This window comes from Schistocerca cancellata, chromosome 5, assembly GCF_023864275.1.
Source record: "Schistocerca cancellata isolate TAMUIC-IGC-003103 chromosome 5, iqSchCanc2.1, whole genome shotgun sequence".
Taxonomy (NCBI): domain Eukaryota; kingdom Metazoa; phylum Arthropoda; class Insecta; order Orthoptera; family Acrididae; genus Schistocerca; species Schistocerca cancellata.
This window is the reverse complement of record NC_064630.1, coordinates 254,475,246-254,492,154: the sequence shown is the minus strand read 5'-3', so window position 1 is coordinate 254,492,154 and position 16,909 is coordinate 254,475,246. Positions and strand designations below refer to the sequence as shown.

The 16,909-nt window shown below is 44.2% G+C and overlaps 1 protein-coding gene across 1 annotated transcript in view; it reads right to left on the bottom strand.

The window, feature by feature from the left end:
* The window catches only part of LOC126188474 (mucin-5AC-like), a 223,555-nt gene that overhangs the window by 83,356 nt on the left and 123,290 nt on the right, over window positions 1-16,909 (bottom strand). Inside the window, exon 2 of the mRNA XM_049930078.1 lies at window positions 209-283. Coding sequence (XP_049786035.1) covers window positions 209-283 — 75 coding nt within the window. The remainder of the gene's footprint in view (window positions 1-208; window positions 284-16,909) is intronic.

Genomic DNA, 16,909 nt, shown 5'->3' with positions numbered 1-16,909 from the left:
GTTCAACAGTTTAGATGTAAAGGGTCTTGTAGCATTAGCTCCTTGATCTTACCCCGCTTTTCTCTGCTTAGTTTGACACACTCTCCCGTGGATATAATATTTATTGGTAAAGGTTTGGGACATTGGTTTTGTTCGTAAAGAGTATGCAACCACACTGTAATGCAAGGGCAAGAGCGTGCTGCAGTAAGCACAGACTACGCTGCCTTACCTGGCTGGTGTCTTTGGCCGCCCCACTGTTGGCCCCTACTCCATAACTTGAACTGCCACTCTTGCTCCACGGTGTCTGGAAAGGGACAAGTCACATGTCAGTAGAACTATACAACATTCAGGCCGGAAAACACATTTTTTTAAATTCAGCAAACTATCACAATAGCACCGGCTGTAAGCTCAATAAGTTTTCAGTATGTACAGGGATTTTAGAAAAGAATGACCTGATTCTGGAAGGTAATAATTACGAAACATGGGACGTTCCGGCAAGGAAATGTTTGTTGTTTGAATGAGTGTGATCTTTTTCAAAAAAATCATCGTTAGATGTCAATCAAATGGTTCAAATGGCTCTGAGCACTATGAGATTTAACATCTGAGGTCGTCAGTACCCTAGAACTTAGAACTACTTAAACCTATCTAACCTAAGGATGTCACACACATCCATGCCCGAGGCAGGATTCGAACCTGCGACCGTAGCGGTCGCGCGATTCCAGACTGAAGCGCCTAGAACCGCTCGGCCACATCGGCCGGCATAACGTGCACATATAGGGACTCCAGAACCATCATAAGATTACTGACCACGAAAGAGACTAACTTAAAGCGAACCTTTCTTGTGCCCTTCACTGCCGTCCACTCTTTTTTGAGGAAACCACAGAGACTGGAATGAGTTGTCTTCAAATACTGTATAATTGGCTTTTTCCACAACTTCAGGAGGACTCCGTTGACTTAATTTCCCAACAGGTTGGATCTTCAGCACACTGGCACATCAACGCACGTCACTTTGTCAATGACAATCTACCTCAATGCTGGATAGGTCCCAAAGGACCCCGAGACACTGCTTGCATTATTGGACTCTAAGATCACCATGCGTGACTCCAAGCGATGTTTTCTTGTGGGGATATGTGAAGGAAAGTGTATTCATCTCCCTCTTACCTCGTGACATAGAAGAAGTGAAGAACAGAATAACAGCTGCCATAACTTCTGTAAAAGCAGATCCATTGTGTAAAGTTTATGACGAACCGTCGGATGTTGTTTGTACTGCTGCTGGTGGTCACATATAGTATTTGTAATCGCATAGCTAAAACTTAAAATTTTGTCGGTATTTCAATTCATATCATGCATGTAGTATGTTTTTGTCAATAAATATGGAATCTTGAAATCAGGTCATTCTTTTTGAAACATCCTGTATTACATACACGGTCCACATGCTCACGCATCACCTCACTAGGAGGCTACAGAACGTATCCTAGCTAATCCATTCTGAAAAGGGCCAGTAGCATGACTAGCAATGCCTGTCATTACAGCAGTACGACTCTAGTGCTGGGCTCCACTTATACTATCACTGTCAGTTATGACTGTGCATCCTCCACGTCATGGAACGTTCAACATTGTGCTATAGCAAACCTCGTTGCGCTATTGAGTTAACGTGAAAATAAATAAATATATTGTTCTACAGAACCTTCCAGTTAGAATAGTGTGTTAAATTTCTAATCAAACATTTTGCAGGAACCTCTTGTGCTGCCTTGTAAATATTAAATTTACATGCCAATATATTTACTCCTTAGAGGTATTTATGTTTAATAATTAGAGAAAATTTAGGATGAATTGTGAATTCACAGTACTAGAAGTAAAGTAAATGTCCTTATAAACTCTGGCTAGGCTTCTTTATGGTGTGCTATATCCCGATGCAAAAGTTGTAACTGGTTATAGGTATCGGGCCGGTGTGGAAATCCTCAAGTACTGGAATCAAAATAAAATAGTGCCTTATTAGTCACTTCATCCATAATTTATTTCAATATTCAGATCTGTGATGTAAATTCCCGTAAACAGTACCGTTCATACAGCACGCATTTTCAGCTTTAGTAATTATAGAAAAAAGCTGCTTGTGGTCTCTCAACTTAGTACAGCTGCATAAATAGCCAGTATGAGACAGCAGATAAGAACGGGAACTGGGCGGGATAGGTGAAAGAGCAATCTATATTTTCATAGTTTCTCCTTTTTCATGCAATAGAACAGTCTGTACTCCCGCACATTTAAATTGAAACATCAAGGAGGATAGTAGATGAAGAAATTTTACTTAATGTGCTTACACAATATAGTAGGAAGAATACTCGATTATATCTGTAAAGGATTTGGGGATGTAAAGGGCTACCACTTTTCCCAGCAACAGCGACTCTAACCCAGTTGGATATCGAGTCAGATTGATTCTGGATGATAGATACGGGTACATCATTCCATGCTGTTTCAGCACTATGTCAAAGTTCGTTCAACAGCAGTTGCCTGTCTCTCGGAAACCTGTGAGCAGATGTTTCCAATGGGTGAGAGGTCTGAGAACGTCCTGGTCGCTGTATCTGTATCGAGAAAGGGGTCACGGGCAACTAAATAGTTTGCTGTATTGTCAAAGGTAGTGTCATGCACACTTTGAACATAGGTCACAGCCACCGGCTGCAACACGTCAGAAATGTGGCTGATCTTGTCTAAATTACTGGCTATGCGAACCAGACGTAAAAGTGTTGTGTATTCAGTGATCCCCCATGCCACAGCGCTGTCTGACGATGGCGAAGGCTATGTGGCAACGTACGTTCTCGTCGGAATCTCAGCACACGGATACGTCCATCGTGGCGCTGTATGCAGAACCGGGATTCCAATGAAGAGACGATGACGTGGTGGCCCTGCTGTGTCTAGTGTTGGCGTTTTGCACCACTGTTGCCGCACTGTCTCTACTGCCGCGTCAGGGCAGATCGCGTCAATGTTTGCCTTGCTGACAGTGCGTTGTGCTCCAAACGTCATCGCACTTTTCGTGTGAATACACGTCCCGCTACAAACAACCCAATTTTTTCCTCAATGTGTGTGACCGCTCTTTCACCTATCCCACCCAGTTGCCGTTCTTATTTGCTGTCTCATACTAGGTATTTATGCAACTGTACTAAGTTGAGAGACGATCCCGCATGGCCAAGTGAACAATATTTGTGTCTTCTCGGACGCTAGTCGTATTGAACCGTTGAGATTCTGCATGACATTGAGTACGGCTCTCCTGAATGCATCGACCTCACACTTGCAAGGCATTGCCCGCATCTCGTGGTCGTGCGGTAGCGTTCTCGCTTCCCACGCCCGGGTTCGATTCCCGGCGGGGTCAGGGATTTTCTCTGCCTCGTGATGGCTGGGTGTTGTGTGCTGTCCTTAGGTTAGTTAGGTTTAAGTAGTTCTAAGTTCTAGGGGACTGATGACCATAGCTGTTAAGTCCCATAGTTCTCAGAGCCATTTTTTTGCAAGTCATTCATGGGATGCCGGCCAGTGCAAGCAGCAATATTGTGGAACGCTAAACCGTCGAATTCGGACATGCACTTCTACACATTTCTCCTTCTTACACGTAGCAAAACAAGATATTCTCACACGCAAATATGATTCGAGATTCCGTTTCTGAGTAAGAGACTCACTACATAATCTTTCCTTTTATACAGAAGTGTATATGACGCTATTGATCCATTGAGGTGACAAACCTGGGATAGCGATACGCACATATACAGATGGCTCTAATATCGCGCATCCACGATATAAAAGAGCAGTTCACTGGCGGAGCTGTCATTTGTACTCATGTGATTCAAGTTAAAAAGTTTCCGACATGATTATAACCACACGACGGAAGTTAATAAATTTTGAACGCCGTATGGTAGTTGGAGCTACACGCATGGGACATTCCATTTCGGAAATCGTTAGGCAATCAGTATTACGAGATTCACAGTGTCAAGGGCGTGCTGACAATACTGTATTTTGGGCATTAGCTCTCACCGCGGACAACGCAGTGGCCGACGGCCTTCACTTAAAGACCGAGAGCGGCGGCGTTGTCAGTGCTAACAGACAAAATTGAAAAGGTTCAAATAGCTCTGAGCACTATGGGACTTAACATCTGAGGTCATCAGTCCCCTAGACTTAGAACTACTTAAACCTAACTAACCTAAGGACATCACACACATCCATGCCCGAGGCAGGATTCGAACTGCGACCGTAGCAGTCGCGCGGTTCCCGACTGAAGCGCCTAGAACCGCTCGGTCACAACGGCCGGCTGCTAACAGACAAGCAGCAGTAGTGAAATAACCTCAGAAATCAGTACGGACGTACGACAGACGCGTCGGTGAGGACAGTGCGGCCAAATTTGGAGTTAATGGGCTGTAGCACAAACGACCGACGCTCGAGCCTTTGCTAAAGCACGACATGCCCTACAGCACCCATCCTGGGATCGTGACCATATCGGTTGTAACCTAGTTTGAAAAACCGTGGTCGATCAGACGAGTACCGATTTCAGTTGGTAAGAGTTGATGATAGGGTTCGAGTGTGGCACAGTAGCCGTGGTCCCAGGTTGTCAACAAGATACTTCAAGCTGGTGGTGGACCGTGTTTACATAGAATAGACTGGTTCTTCTGGTCCAAGTGAAACGATCATTGATTGGAGATGGTTACGTTCGGCTACTTGGAACATTTTCAGTCATTCATTGACTTCATGTTCCCGAACAACGATGGTATTTTCATAGATGACAATGTGTCATGTCAGCAGGCCACAATTGATCGCGATTGGTTTGAACGAATGATCTGGCCACCCAGACCACCCGATATGAATCCCATAGAAGATTTAAGGGACATGATCGAGATGTCAGTGCGTGCAGAAATCATTTTCGCAGATATAGACAGCTATAGAGACGGAATGGTTCAAAATTTCTGCAGGGGACTCCCAGTGACTTGTGGAGTCCAAGGCACGTAGAGTTGCTTCACTACGACAGGCAAAATGAGGTACGACACGATATTAGCTGGTATCCACAGCGTACGTAGTTCGTGTGAATGGGCTGAAATGTTAGTCTTTTGCATAGACGAGCAGTTACTATTCAAGGTGCCGCCATTTTGATAACTAGTAGTGTATTCCCAACAACTGTCAGCCTGTGTGAGTACATAGCAATTTGTAGTTTCTGTACTTTGGGAAAGTGGACTGCAGTGGCTGTTTCTGTCTGTTTATGCGTGAGCGAATGAATATGTGAGCTGTGAATTACTACGGTTTCACGTTAAGTGACCACGTTGCCTTTGTTGATTTTAAATTCTTCACGTATGTACGGCCTTTTGCTTGGAAATGATCGAGGGAATGTAACCAAACAAATTGCTACACAACAAATTAGCAACGAAACGAGAGAGTAAAGTTCGAGCAGCCGCTTTACTCGGTCGCTTGGAAGTATCAACAGTCACCAGCTGCGAAGCGTAAACATTTCAACACCGTTACTCGGTCAGGAAGACAGCTAGCTCGACACTTTTGAGACTGAGAGCGAACTCAGCAAGAAACTGTTAGAAAAGTGCAGACCGTACTTCCTTCACTACTCCCTTAATGTTGTGTAAGAGACACTAGGTAGAGCGCAAAAACGTCTAATAGGGGTCTGACTAAGCAGTAAAGACACTGTAACAAAGTCTTTAACTAAATTTAGCGGAACTGAAGACCACTGACTACTCGACAAGAGCATAACCGATTCGGTCATTACGGATGACGTTGTAGAGCGGAGGCTCTCCTCGACGACTTACATACTCTACCTTCACGAGATGAGGACTCTCGATCAGTAGGCTTGATGGCGCTTATGTCGTTCGCACCCGAGTCTCTTGTTATAATATGGTAACATGTTGTGTGTGAGATTGTTCTGGTGTCGGTCTTACATTTGCTGCCTTACGAGATCAGCGACCCGTAGCCACAGACAATAAAGTGCAGCCTCCGGTACTGAAGTCCACAGTCGAGGGGTTTGCCAACAAGGCTCTGGTCCAGGGCAGAAGCTGCCCTAAACCTACAGCGTCACAAGTCTGCCGGCACCTACCATACAATCGGGACAGGTTCAGCACGACATCACGGCATCCGACATCGAGGTCCACCTGATGGTACAACTCGGGCAGTGACCAGGGAGGGATTGAGTACTAGCCGAGACGGTGGGTGAATCAAACACACACGTCGCGGTCACCATTATCTCCAATCACGGCTACGGACGGGGTTTGCCTGTCTCGCCAGCGGGCGACAAACTATCGCACCACGGTGTCATTAAGTTCTACCGGGCTGATGCAGCTTCCTCGACAGCCCTGAGTCCGCTATTGGATTCAGCGGACTCCTCTCCGGATTACGTAGCTACCAGCAGTCGCAGAAGATACGACAACGTCTTGTATTCTGAGTAATAAATGGAATGATCTTGAATACTGTTTTATTGCATCTAATGACGTAACCCAGGTCCTCGGTCTGTATCCTGACAAAACAGGAGGGGTTTCAAGTCCGTCAGTGGGCGGCCCCCACGATTTCCCTGTTTTCAGTACAGAGTCGAAGAAACTCGTAAAATCTGTGTCGTAACATATTGCGGAAACATCTGTGATAATACGTGGTGGAGGACAAGCTTGTGAAATGTTTACAGTTTTTGTAGCCTTTGATCATAACCGTTGACAGGAAGAATGACGAGAGAAGAACGACGATTAAAAAGTTTGTGACAGTTATTAGAGTGATTAAATAAATCGTGTAAGCAAATTTTTTAGTTAAGAGCTACTGTGAGTTATTATGCCAAGATAATATATCACTGGCTGAGCTTTTAAAACGATTATTACGTATTCATAAGCAAAATATTCTAAAGGAATGCCATAAGAGAGGCTACATGAGAAAACTTTTAGAGCCTCGGTTAATGTTACACCTGTAGTTCACTACACATTAAAATAAGGTACCAGAAACGGCGAAAGACTTGCTTATAACTTTGGGTGAGCACATTAAATGGGCAGAAAATACTATCGCTAGCTGCAGAAAGACATCTACTTCCCCCTATGTCCTTCTAAAGTAACGGAACGTGTTTTCACAGGATGTGAAACGTAATCTTGTGCAATCAATCATTTGGCCAAATAACTACTATTGCCCTTTAATCCACCAAGGCAGAGGTGGTGAAAACCGTAGACGGTTAGAACCTGCTATGAACACTTGCGTGCGTTATATCTGCAACATTGGTCTGTTTTACCATTCCATTGGTTTATATGCCCATTTAGGATGGCTGCACCCTGAAAAGTTGCATGACTACGACCAACGATTTTTAATGATTTTTATGTTTTACCAGGACTACTAACGACCAAGGAAAGAACCTCAGCCGTTTGCGCAACAGATACTATAACTTCCGGCCACGGGATCGACTCTAACCCATCGCCAACAATCAACCTTGAATCTTTGACACCGCCAGCCTCTTGCATTGGAGAAACGTCAAGAAAATCATTAAACAGACATCGAACGAATATAGAGAGACGAAAAGCAACAAGAAATTCGTTAACAAGTGGCCACAATAGCGCCAACATGACTAGATTTATTTACTTCCAAGCTGCGCCGATCTTTTAAACAAAAAAGTTCGCAAACTCCTCTGTTGCTGCTTTCCGCACTTGGAACAAAATGTCCTCGACTCTACGCATAATTAAATACGTCATTGCGTTCGAGACAAAAATGAAGCATTTCCTTTCGTATATCTTATAACTTTTCCATTTCCTGGATGGTTGCAATACGCTGAAATTAAATCTTTCTTTGAGAAAAGAGACAAAGAAGTGCTGTCAAATTTCTACCCATTTTCTCTCTTGCTAGCATTCTCGAAAATTTTAGAAAAGGTAATGTACACCCGGCTTCTTAACAATATGACAACAAACAATGACTGTTTGGAATTCTAAATGGTTTCGGTATTGAGAAGCCTATCTACACATACAGCGAGAATGTGCTTAATTCATGAGAGAAAAAGAGACTACTGGTATATTTTGTGATCTGTCAGAGGAATTTGACTGTGTAAATCAGAATATTCATTTATTTAAATTAGAATATTACAGTGTAACAGGAAACGCCGTGGAATATTTCACATCGTATATCTGCTTATAACTTTGGGTGAGCACATTAGATGGGCAGAAAATACTATCGCTAGCTACAGAAAGACTTCTACTTCCCCCTGTGTTCTTCGAAATCGAGCTGAGCTAAAGTTTTGAGCCCAAAATGAGTAATAAGATTATTTGTGGTGTGAACTCAACAGCATCCTGCAGAGACCTGTTTAGGGAACTAGTTTATTAAGCTATCAGGCATCATCCAATTGGGAAAGAATTATATGTAGTGTACTACAAGACTTCATCTTAGAGCCCATACTTTTTCGTGTGTATATCAATGGCCATTCATCTGCAACATCATCAGATGGCAAGTACGTTTTGTTTGCAGATGATACATACGTTACAATAAATAGAAAATCAAGTTCACTCTTAGAAAGAGCAGTAAATGGATTCTTCAAAGACATTTATTAGCCAATTCTTTGTCACTAATCTTCGAAAAATCACACTATATGCAGTTTAGAACTTCTAAGAGATTTTTCGCCAGTATATGGCTAAAAGATGAAGACAAGGAGATAAAGAATTTAAGAGAAATTCTTGGGATTATAGCTTGATGATGAATTCAACTATGTGTAGCATACCACAGAACTGCCGAAGCACCTAAACAAACCTCTATTTCCAAAGCAGCTGCTGTCAGACATAGGTGACATAAAAGTAAATAAGTTAGCTTACTAGGCATACTTGAGTTACACAACTTCTCATAGTACTATTTTTTTGGGAACTCATCGAGCTGAGCTAAAAGTTTCGAGTCCAAAATGAGTAATAAGATTATTTGTGGTGCGAACTCAACAGCATCCTGCAGAGACCTGTTTAGGGAACTAGAGGCACTAACTACTGCTTCCCAATATTCCTTACCGCAGTTTGTTATTAGAAATATATCTCTTTTCAAAGTAACAGCTCACTTCATGGAATCAAGACTACAACAAAGAATAATCTTCACAAACATTTAAAGTCACTTTCTTAGGTCCAAAAAGGTGTATTCAACATTTACATGTTTTGCGACAAGTTTGGTATTACCTTTTAGTTGGAAATATGTCTTTTTTCCACTTATTCCACATCCATGAGGAACATTTAATTTGGGGCTTGTGGAAGCTCAATTAGCATATTTGTTTTTCTTTGTAAATATTTACTGTGTGTTCTTGTTTTCTGACATGTATTACATCCTGGAAAATCACCTCACTGTGGATCTACAGGACGAATAGTACATCTAAAATAATCTAATCTAATCCATAAAAATTAACTCTTCTCGCAGTTATGGTTTTTTTCTATTTTCGTTTCTCATTCAGTCACTCAAATTTTGCCCCTCTCTTAATCAATTTTGTTGTTCTATATTTCTGTTTGTCTTTCTTCCCATGACCTCAAGTCCAGTGCTGCGACGGCTCACTATCTAAATATAGCTGCCTCTAATTTATCTTTGTTGTTCTACTTTTAACCTACAAATATAAGCTCTCTGTTTTCGGAACGGACGACGATTCTAACCCGCTTCCGGCCATCCTGATTTAAGTATTTCCATGATTTCCGTAAATCGCTTCAGGCAAATGCTGGGATGGTTCCTTTGGCACGGTACGGCCGACTTTCTTCCCAATCCTTCCCGAATCCGATGGGACCGATGACCTTGCTGTTTGGTCCCCTCCCCTAAATCATTCAACCGACCATCTCTGTTTTCACAGCTTATGTAACAACTATTCTTAATTGTTGAATTACATATTAGATATAAGGCCTATTATAAAAATGTGCATAAGGAATTAAATGTAAACTGTGAAGAATGTCTGGCTACATCGGAGAGAGACATTATGGTCCTGATTTTGAACTGATCATTTCTGTGCCTAAGTACCAACCCTGTCATTTATTGTTTTTCTGTTTTCCTTCAAACAGTCTAACAGAATAAGTCCGGCCATCCCGAACTGAGAATCGCACGTTGGTGCTGGACTTCATCACAGACCACGCCATTCAGTGGCGTTCAGACAAACAAGAGCACGCTGAACCTGTGGCTCCTGAAGCACATAACATATGACAAATAGTCATAACTTCACGACAAAAGAAACGAGAGAAAGAAGACATTGAGGTAGACGAATACACGATTTGTAAGAGTAGCTTGATGCAAAATAATGTCACCTAGTTTTCTTCAAGATATCTTCAGAATTTAATAAGCGAGAACCAGACGACTGACTTACAACAGTCCGCAAGGATGGACCGCGCAGATCTAAAGCCCAGTTATCGGGTCCTTGGCCAGCGACGACAGCCGTTGTGAGATCAATACAGGCGTGAAGGGACCAAAGACAACTGGAATCACTTGCGACAGTCGTCGCCTCATTTCGGATATCTGGCACAAGTCCTGCGTTCCCTCGCTCTCTGCATCTCCCATTGTCGAGCAGCTACGAAGGTGGAAAAAAATGAGGGAAAACCGTAAACGATATCTTGGGCACAGATTATGATGTAGCGGCAAAAGATACGCTACACGATGGAGGTCAATGGACACAAGTCCAGCGGTCGACCCAACACCTGGCACAGTGACCTGAAGGCTGATGGACGTCACCCTGATGTGACAGAGTCGTACCAAACTGAAACAATGGACCTAAATGGCGAGACCTGCCACAGAGCGGAGTGAAAAACGTGATGTAAATCGAATACACGGAAACTTGTGGTATGTGCTGTTGAGAAGAATTTAGGGCAGTCTAAAACACAGCGTCAGGTGCGGAGACATCAAAAAGTAATCCATACATTATTATGGCAGGCCAAGAAACTTTTATTGAACGCTGCACTTCACTTCAAAGTTTCACAGATACACAACATTATTTTTCAACATAAAAATTGGCTCTGAGCACGATGGGACTTAACATCTGAGGTCATCAGTCCCCTAGAACTAAGTACTACTTAAACCTAACTAACCTAAGGACATCACACACATCCATGCACGAGCAGGATTCGAACCTGCGACCGTAGAGGTCGCGCGGTTCCAGACTATAGCGCCTAGAACCGCTCGTTTTCAATATAGTTACCAAGTCTCTGTAAACAACAGTCGGAATGTTCTATCAGTCGTTCAGTTCCTCGGTAGTATAAACTTCTTCGCCACAGAGCCAGTAAGATAACCGCTCTGTGAACTTCTACATCGCTGGAAAATCTGTTTCCCTCCAGATGTTTCTTCAGCCTGGTGCAAAATCTGGACTTCCCGATTAACATCACTCACGTCTGTGCTGCCGTGGTCAAACTGTCAGTATTATTTCACTACGGTGAACGCGACATTACATTTAGTCCACATATCACCAGAATATGGTTCTGATTTAGAGGTTTCTCCTAACTAAGCTTTTGAGCACATTCCCAGTTGCCGCACCATTTTACTCCCACACTGATGCACCTGTTTGTACCGCAGCAGAAATGTGTCTGTTGGAAACCCGAAGCATGTACTGTCCTCTGATAATGAGCCTCTCTCGTTGCACAATGGTATTAGCGCGGGACGATATGAGTAAACTACTTTTTGAAGTCTCTGCGTAGTAGTAACCGCGCGAATGCCAGAAATTGGCGGTGTGGCGTGAAGCAGAAGTTCGAAACACGGAAACAAGTGGATAGCCAGGGTCACTATAATCGACATGATCGTCTTGACAGATTCAGCAACTGTAGAGACAATTAATCCTCATTCATTGTTTCGTCTCAGTTGCACATTTTTAATTAGGTTACATATTTCTATCCCTCTCGATCATCTTTAGATCTAAGCAGTCGCCTTAGCAAACCGTCTTGTCTACTCAGAACCACATATCACAGTACTACTTGGATCTGAAGATGATCCAGAGTGATCGAAACATGTAATCTATTAAAAATGTGCAACTGAGTCGAAACAATAAATTAGAATTAGACGAGACAACCAGATATCTCGGAAACGACCCATCGTACGAAAAAAATATATATATTTTAGATGAAAAGTAAGTTAAGGTGACAGCTGTCTGTGTTAAAACTGGTCATCTCCCAACAACCCCTACTGCGTGGGTGGGGTCAACTTTGCAATTTCAAACGAGAAACCCCCATTTTTGTTGCATATTCGGATTCTACATAAAAAAATACGCACTGTTTACTCAAACTATTGTTTTCCATTCGTAGTACATGGCGCTGTAATCGACAAACATCAAGTGTGCCTGTTTCCCAATTAAGAACCGACGCATTTGCTCTATATTTCATATGGGCAACAAGGCAGCTGTTTCTGTCAGTACGTTTGCGTGTGATTCTCATTACTGAAGACAAAAAATGAGTAGCGGAAAGTCATTACCTCTGTCGTGTTTACAGATCTGAAGCAATTTGTCTAGACTGATTGAGTATCGATTTTCCGAGTACCAGCTGTTTCACACGAATGTAGAATGTAAATGAGCATTACTCAGTTGAGCACCGTGGTGGAGTGACGTTCAGTAGTTTCGTAGTGTTTGAATAAAGGCAGAGTACGATTTCCTAATGGACGTAAACGAACTTGTAAGGAAGACAAGGAAACTGTTAAAAAAAAGGTGTTTAAAAATTTTATCCACGACTATTAATATGCGTGAAATTTTTATTATACTACCCGCCCTGATCATGTACCGTACATATTGGAAAAAAGTGATAAGTGAAACATTAAAGTAGGGGAGATGATTGTAACTTCCAGGATAGTGCACCTAGGAACACACCAAGCACAAAACGGTGGCTTGCGGAATATCTATGAAATGTAAATGTAGAGATGATGTTTTGTGATCAGTGTCTCAGTCTAGTGACCGATTAAGACTCATATCAAGGAGTGCGTACCAGAGACTGCCAAAAGCAGTTTCTGTTCTTATGAGACTTGGGGCAGCATTTCTAACTACACTCCTGGAAATTGAAATAAGAACACCGTGAATTCATTGTCCCAGGAAGGGGAAACTTTATTGACACATTCCTGGGGTCAGATACATCACATGATCACACTGACAGAACCACAGGCACATAGACACAGGCAACAGAGCATGCACAATGTCGGCACTAGTACAGTGTATATCCACCTTTCGCAGCAATGCAGGCTGCTATTCTCCCATGGAGACGATCGTAGAGATGCTCGATGTAGTCCTGTGGAACGGCTTGCCATGCCATTTCCACCTGGCGCCTCAGTTGGACCAGCGTTCGTGCTGGACGTGCAGACCGCGTGAGACGACGCTTCATCCAGTCCCAAACATGCTCAATGGGGGACAGATCCGGAGATCTTGCTGGCCAGGGTAGTTGACTTACACCTTCTAGAGCACGTTGGGTGGCACGGGATACATGCGGACGTGCATTGTCCTGTTGGAACAGCAAGTTCCCTTGCCGGTCTAGGAATGGTAGAACGATGGGTTCGATGACGGTTTGGATGTACCGTGCACTATTCAGTGTCCCCTCGACGATCACCAGTGGTGTACGGCCGGTGTAGGAGATCGCTCCCCACACCATGATGCCGGGTGTTGGCCCTGTGTGCCTCGGTCGTATGCAGTCCTGATTGTGGCGCTCACCTGCATGGCGCCAAACACGCATACGACCATCATTGGCACCAAGGCAGAAGCGACTCTCATCGCTGAAGACGACACGTCTCCATTCGTCCCTCCATTCACGCCTGTCGCGACACCACTGGAGGCGTTCTGCACGATGTTGGGGCGTGAGCGGAAGACGGCCTAACGGTGTGCGGGACCGTAGCCCAGCTTCATGGAGATGGTTGCGAATGGTCCTCGCCGATACCCCAGGAGCAACAGTGTCCCTAATTTGCTGGGAAGTGGCGGTGCGGTCCCCTACGGCACTGCATAGGATCCTACGGTCTTGGCGTGCATCCGTGCGTCGCTGCGGTCCGGTCCCAGGTCGACGGGCACGTGCACCTTCCGCCGACCACTGGCGACAACATCGATGTACTGTGGAGACCTCACGCCCCACGTGTTGAGCAATTCGGCGGTACGTCCACCCGGCCTCCCGCATGCCCACTATACGCCCTCGCTCAAAGTCCGTCAACTGCACATACGGTTCACGTCCACGCTGTCGCGGCATGCTACCAGTGTTAAAGACTGCGATGGAGCTCCGTATGCCACGGCAAACTGGCTGACACTGACGGCGGCGGTGCACAAATGCTGCGCAGCTAGCGCCATTCGACGGCCAACACCGCGGTTCTTGGTGTGTCCGCTGTGCCGTGCGTGTGATCATTGCTTGTACAGCCCTCTCGCAGTGTCCGGAGCAAGTATGGTGGGTCTGACACACCGGTGTCAATGTGTTCTTTTTTCCATTTCCAGGAGTGTATTTTAGTTCTACACATTTAAGTGTTGTATAATACATTTAGCTGTTTGGTAGATACTTTTAGTTCCTCAGTTACGGGTTTTCATACTGAGTAAAATTCAATATACTATTAAAACTAGTTGCATAACCTTAGAATGATGAAGCCACACTTCGTCGGAAGAGCTCCAGTTTGTACGGTGGAACAGAAGAACGTCTTCTGCCATGGAACATATGACTTTTACTAATGGACTGAGCTAATGTCGTAACAACTCTCCCTTTCTTGATAATGGGAAATCATGTTAGTTTTAAATAGCTGCCGTTTCATTAGATTTTTAACTTGCAACTATTGTTTGATAATATTTCTAATTTCATTTCATTTACTCATTGGTATGTTTTAAACTATTAATGTAACAGACTAGTAAATAAAGAATTGACAAAATTTTCGCGACTGGGACACTTCTAAACTGCAATAGAATGTTTGTTCCTAGGTACTCGAGCTTGATGTACCCTGGAACAGTTTTTCAAATTTGAAGAAGACTTATTCCTCAGCGGGCGTTTTTGTAATTTCAGGTAAGGGCTGCAGAAATAAAAAGGGAATGCCATAATTCAAAGATGGAAAAAAATATATTTAACTTGCGGGAAGTCTGGAAAAAAGGAAATTTGTGGTAAGTTCCTATGGGCCGAAACTGCTGAGGTTATCGGTCCGTACCTAGGCTTATACACTACTTAAACGAACTCAAACTAACTTACGCTAAGGACAACACAGACACACCCATGCCCGAGGGAGGACTCGAACCTCCGACAGGGGGAAGCCACGCGAACTGTGACAACTCGCGTCAGACTGCGCGGCTACCCCGCGCGGAGCGGGAAGTCTGAAAAGTGTGTCAAGATGGTTCAAATGGCTCTAAGCAGTATGGGACTTAACTTCTGAGGTTATCAGTCCCCTAGACTTTCAACTACTTAAGCCTAACTAACCTAAGGACGTCACACACATCCATGCTTGAGGCAGGATTCGAACTTGCGACCGCAGCAGCAGCGTGGTTCCGGACTGAAGCGCCGAGAACCGCTCGGCCACAGCGGCCGGCCAGTGTGTCAAGATACAGCACTCGCGTCCACTACAATATTTCTGAGACTGTTCATGGTTAAAAATCTCCGAATGAATGAAGGCACGCAGCTGTTCGTGCCCACAGAATTAGCGGATGTTTTGTCTCGAGCTAGTAAGTGTGCCATAGATGCTTGGCCCTAAATGAGAAAGGGGATATAGACATTGACAATTTAGCCGGCGAAGCCACTAAAGAGCTGTTGTTGCAAAACAGTAACATTTTGCTTATTTAGCAGAAAAAAAAGCCTTTACACCAAATCATTTCATCCGCATAGGAACAAAATTTTGAGATTCAGTTCGCAACATGACACCCCAGTCACATCTCATGTAAGATAGTGTGTTCACTTTATGTGGAGCAAAAACTGTTCCGTGGAAGTGGAACTGCTATCCGGCAGCCAGACCTGCCTGTCCGGCTCGATGTTGGAGTGTTAATATGTCTAACCAGGATGGTGTTGGGGAAAGTGCTTTATTGAAAACTACATTTGAAAATTCATGTAACCAAGTTATGTGTTTCGACATCGTATGTATAAAGAAGTATCATGTCATGGAAAAAGGCAGAAATTTTCAATATGAGTTGTTAAATATGCTCCAGTTTGAAACTGAACATAACTTAATCTGTATCCAGCACGTTGAATGAAGACAAACTTGAAACTTACGAAACCCGCCAGCTGCATACAGGGCATCGGCTGCATAACGACGTTGGAGCCATCTGGTGGCCACACGTAGCAACACGTAGGCTGCCCGTGGGGAAAACCCGCGGCCGTCAGTGCTGCCAACGCTTCCCGTCCCGTCCGCGGATTTATAATTAGCGGCTAGAGACCCCGGCCGCTTTCGCCGCCGTGCTATTGCTGGGCGTGACCGAAAGCCGACGATCAGTGTTACGTCTCGAGGCGTGACACGCACATCGTCCGCCTAGTGGCCTACCCACGCACGTGTCAGGATGTCGAACTGAGAGTGAGGCAGCCAGTACAACGGACACCACATCAAGAGTCTGCGCTCGAGCTGTCGATAATCTGTGGGGCCGTTACCAAATTAGAGCTGCCATCAACACCGCATCCTTGAGAAATTATGGCCCACCGTTCCACCAGTACTTTATACCGCCTTGCCCTCTCAGATCAGGAAATCATTCCTGGAGTCTACCAATCCTATCAAGCATAGCCTACCCTAAGTCTTGCATTACTGATCCTTCCCAAAACTCATATCCTTTGCCGGTCGATGTGGCCGAGCGGTTCTAGGCGCTTCAGTCTGGAAACGCGCGACCGCTACGGTCGTAGGTTCGAATCCTGCCTCGGGCATGGATGTGTGTGTTGTCCTTAGGTTAGTAAGTAGTTCTAAGTTCTAGGGGACTGATGACCTCAGATGTTAAGTCCCATAGTGTTCAGAGCCTTTTGAACCATATCCTTTTTTTACATGACTTCCTCTCTCATCTCCTCCGCGTCCAAACCGCTCATCTAGGATTTATAACAGTAACTCCTATCTCCGAAATCCCTAC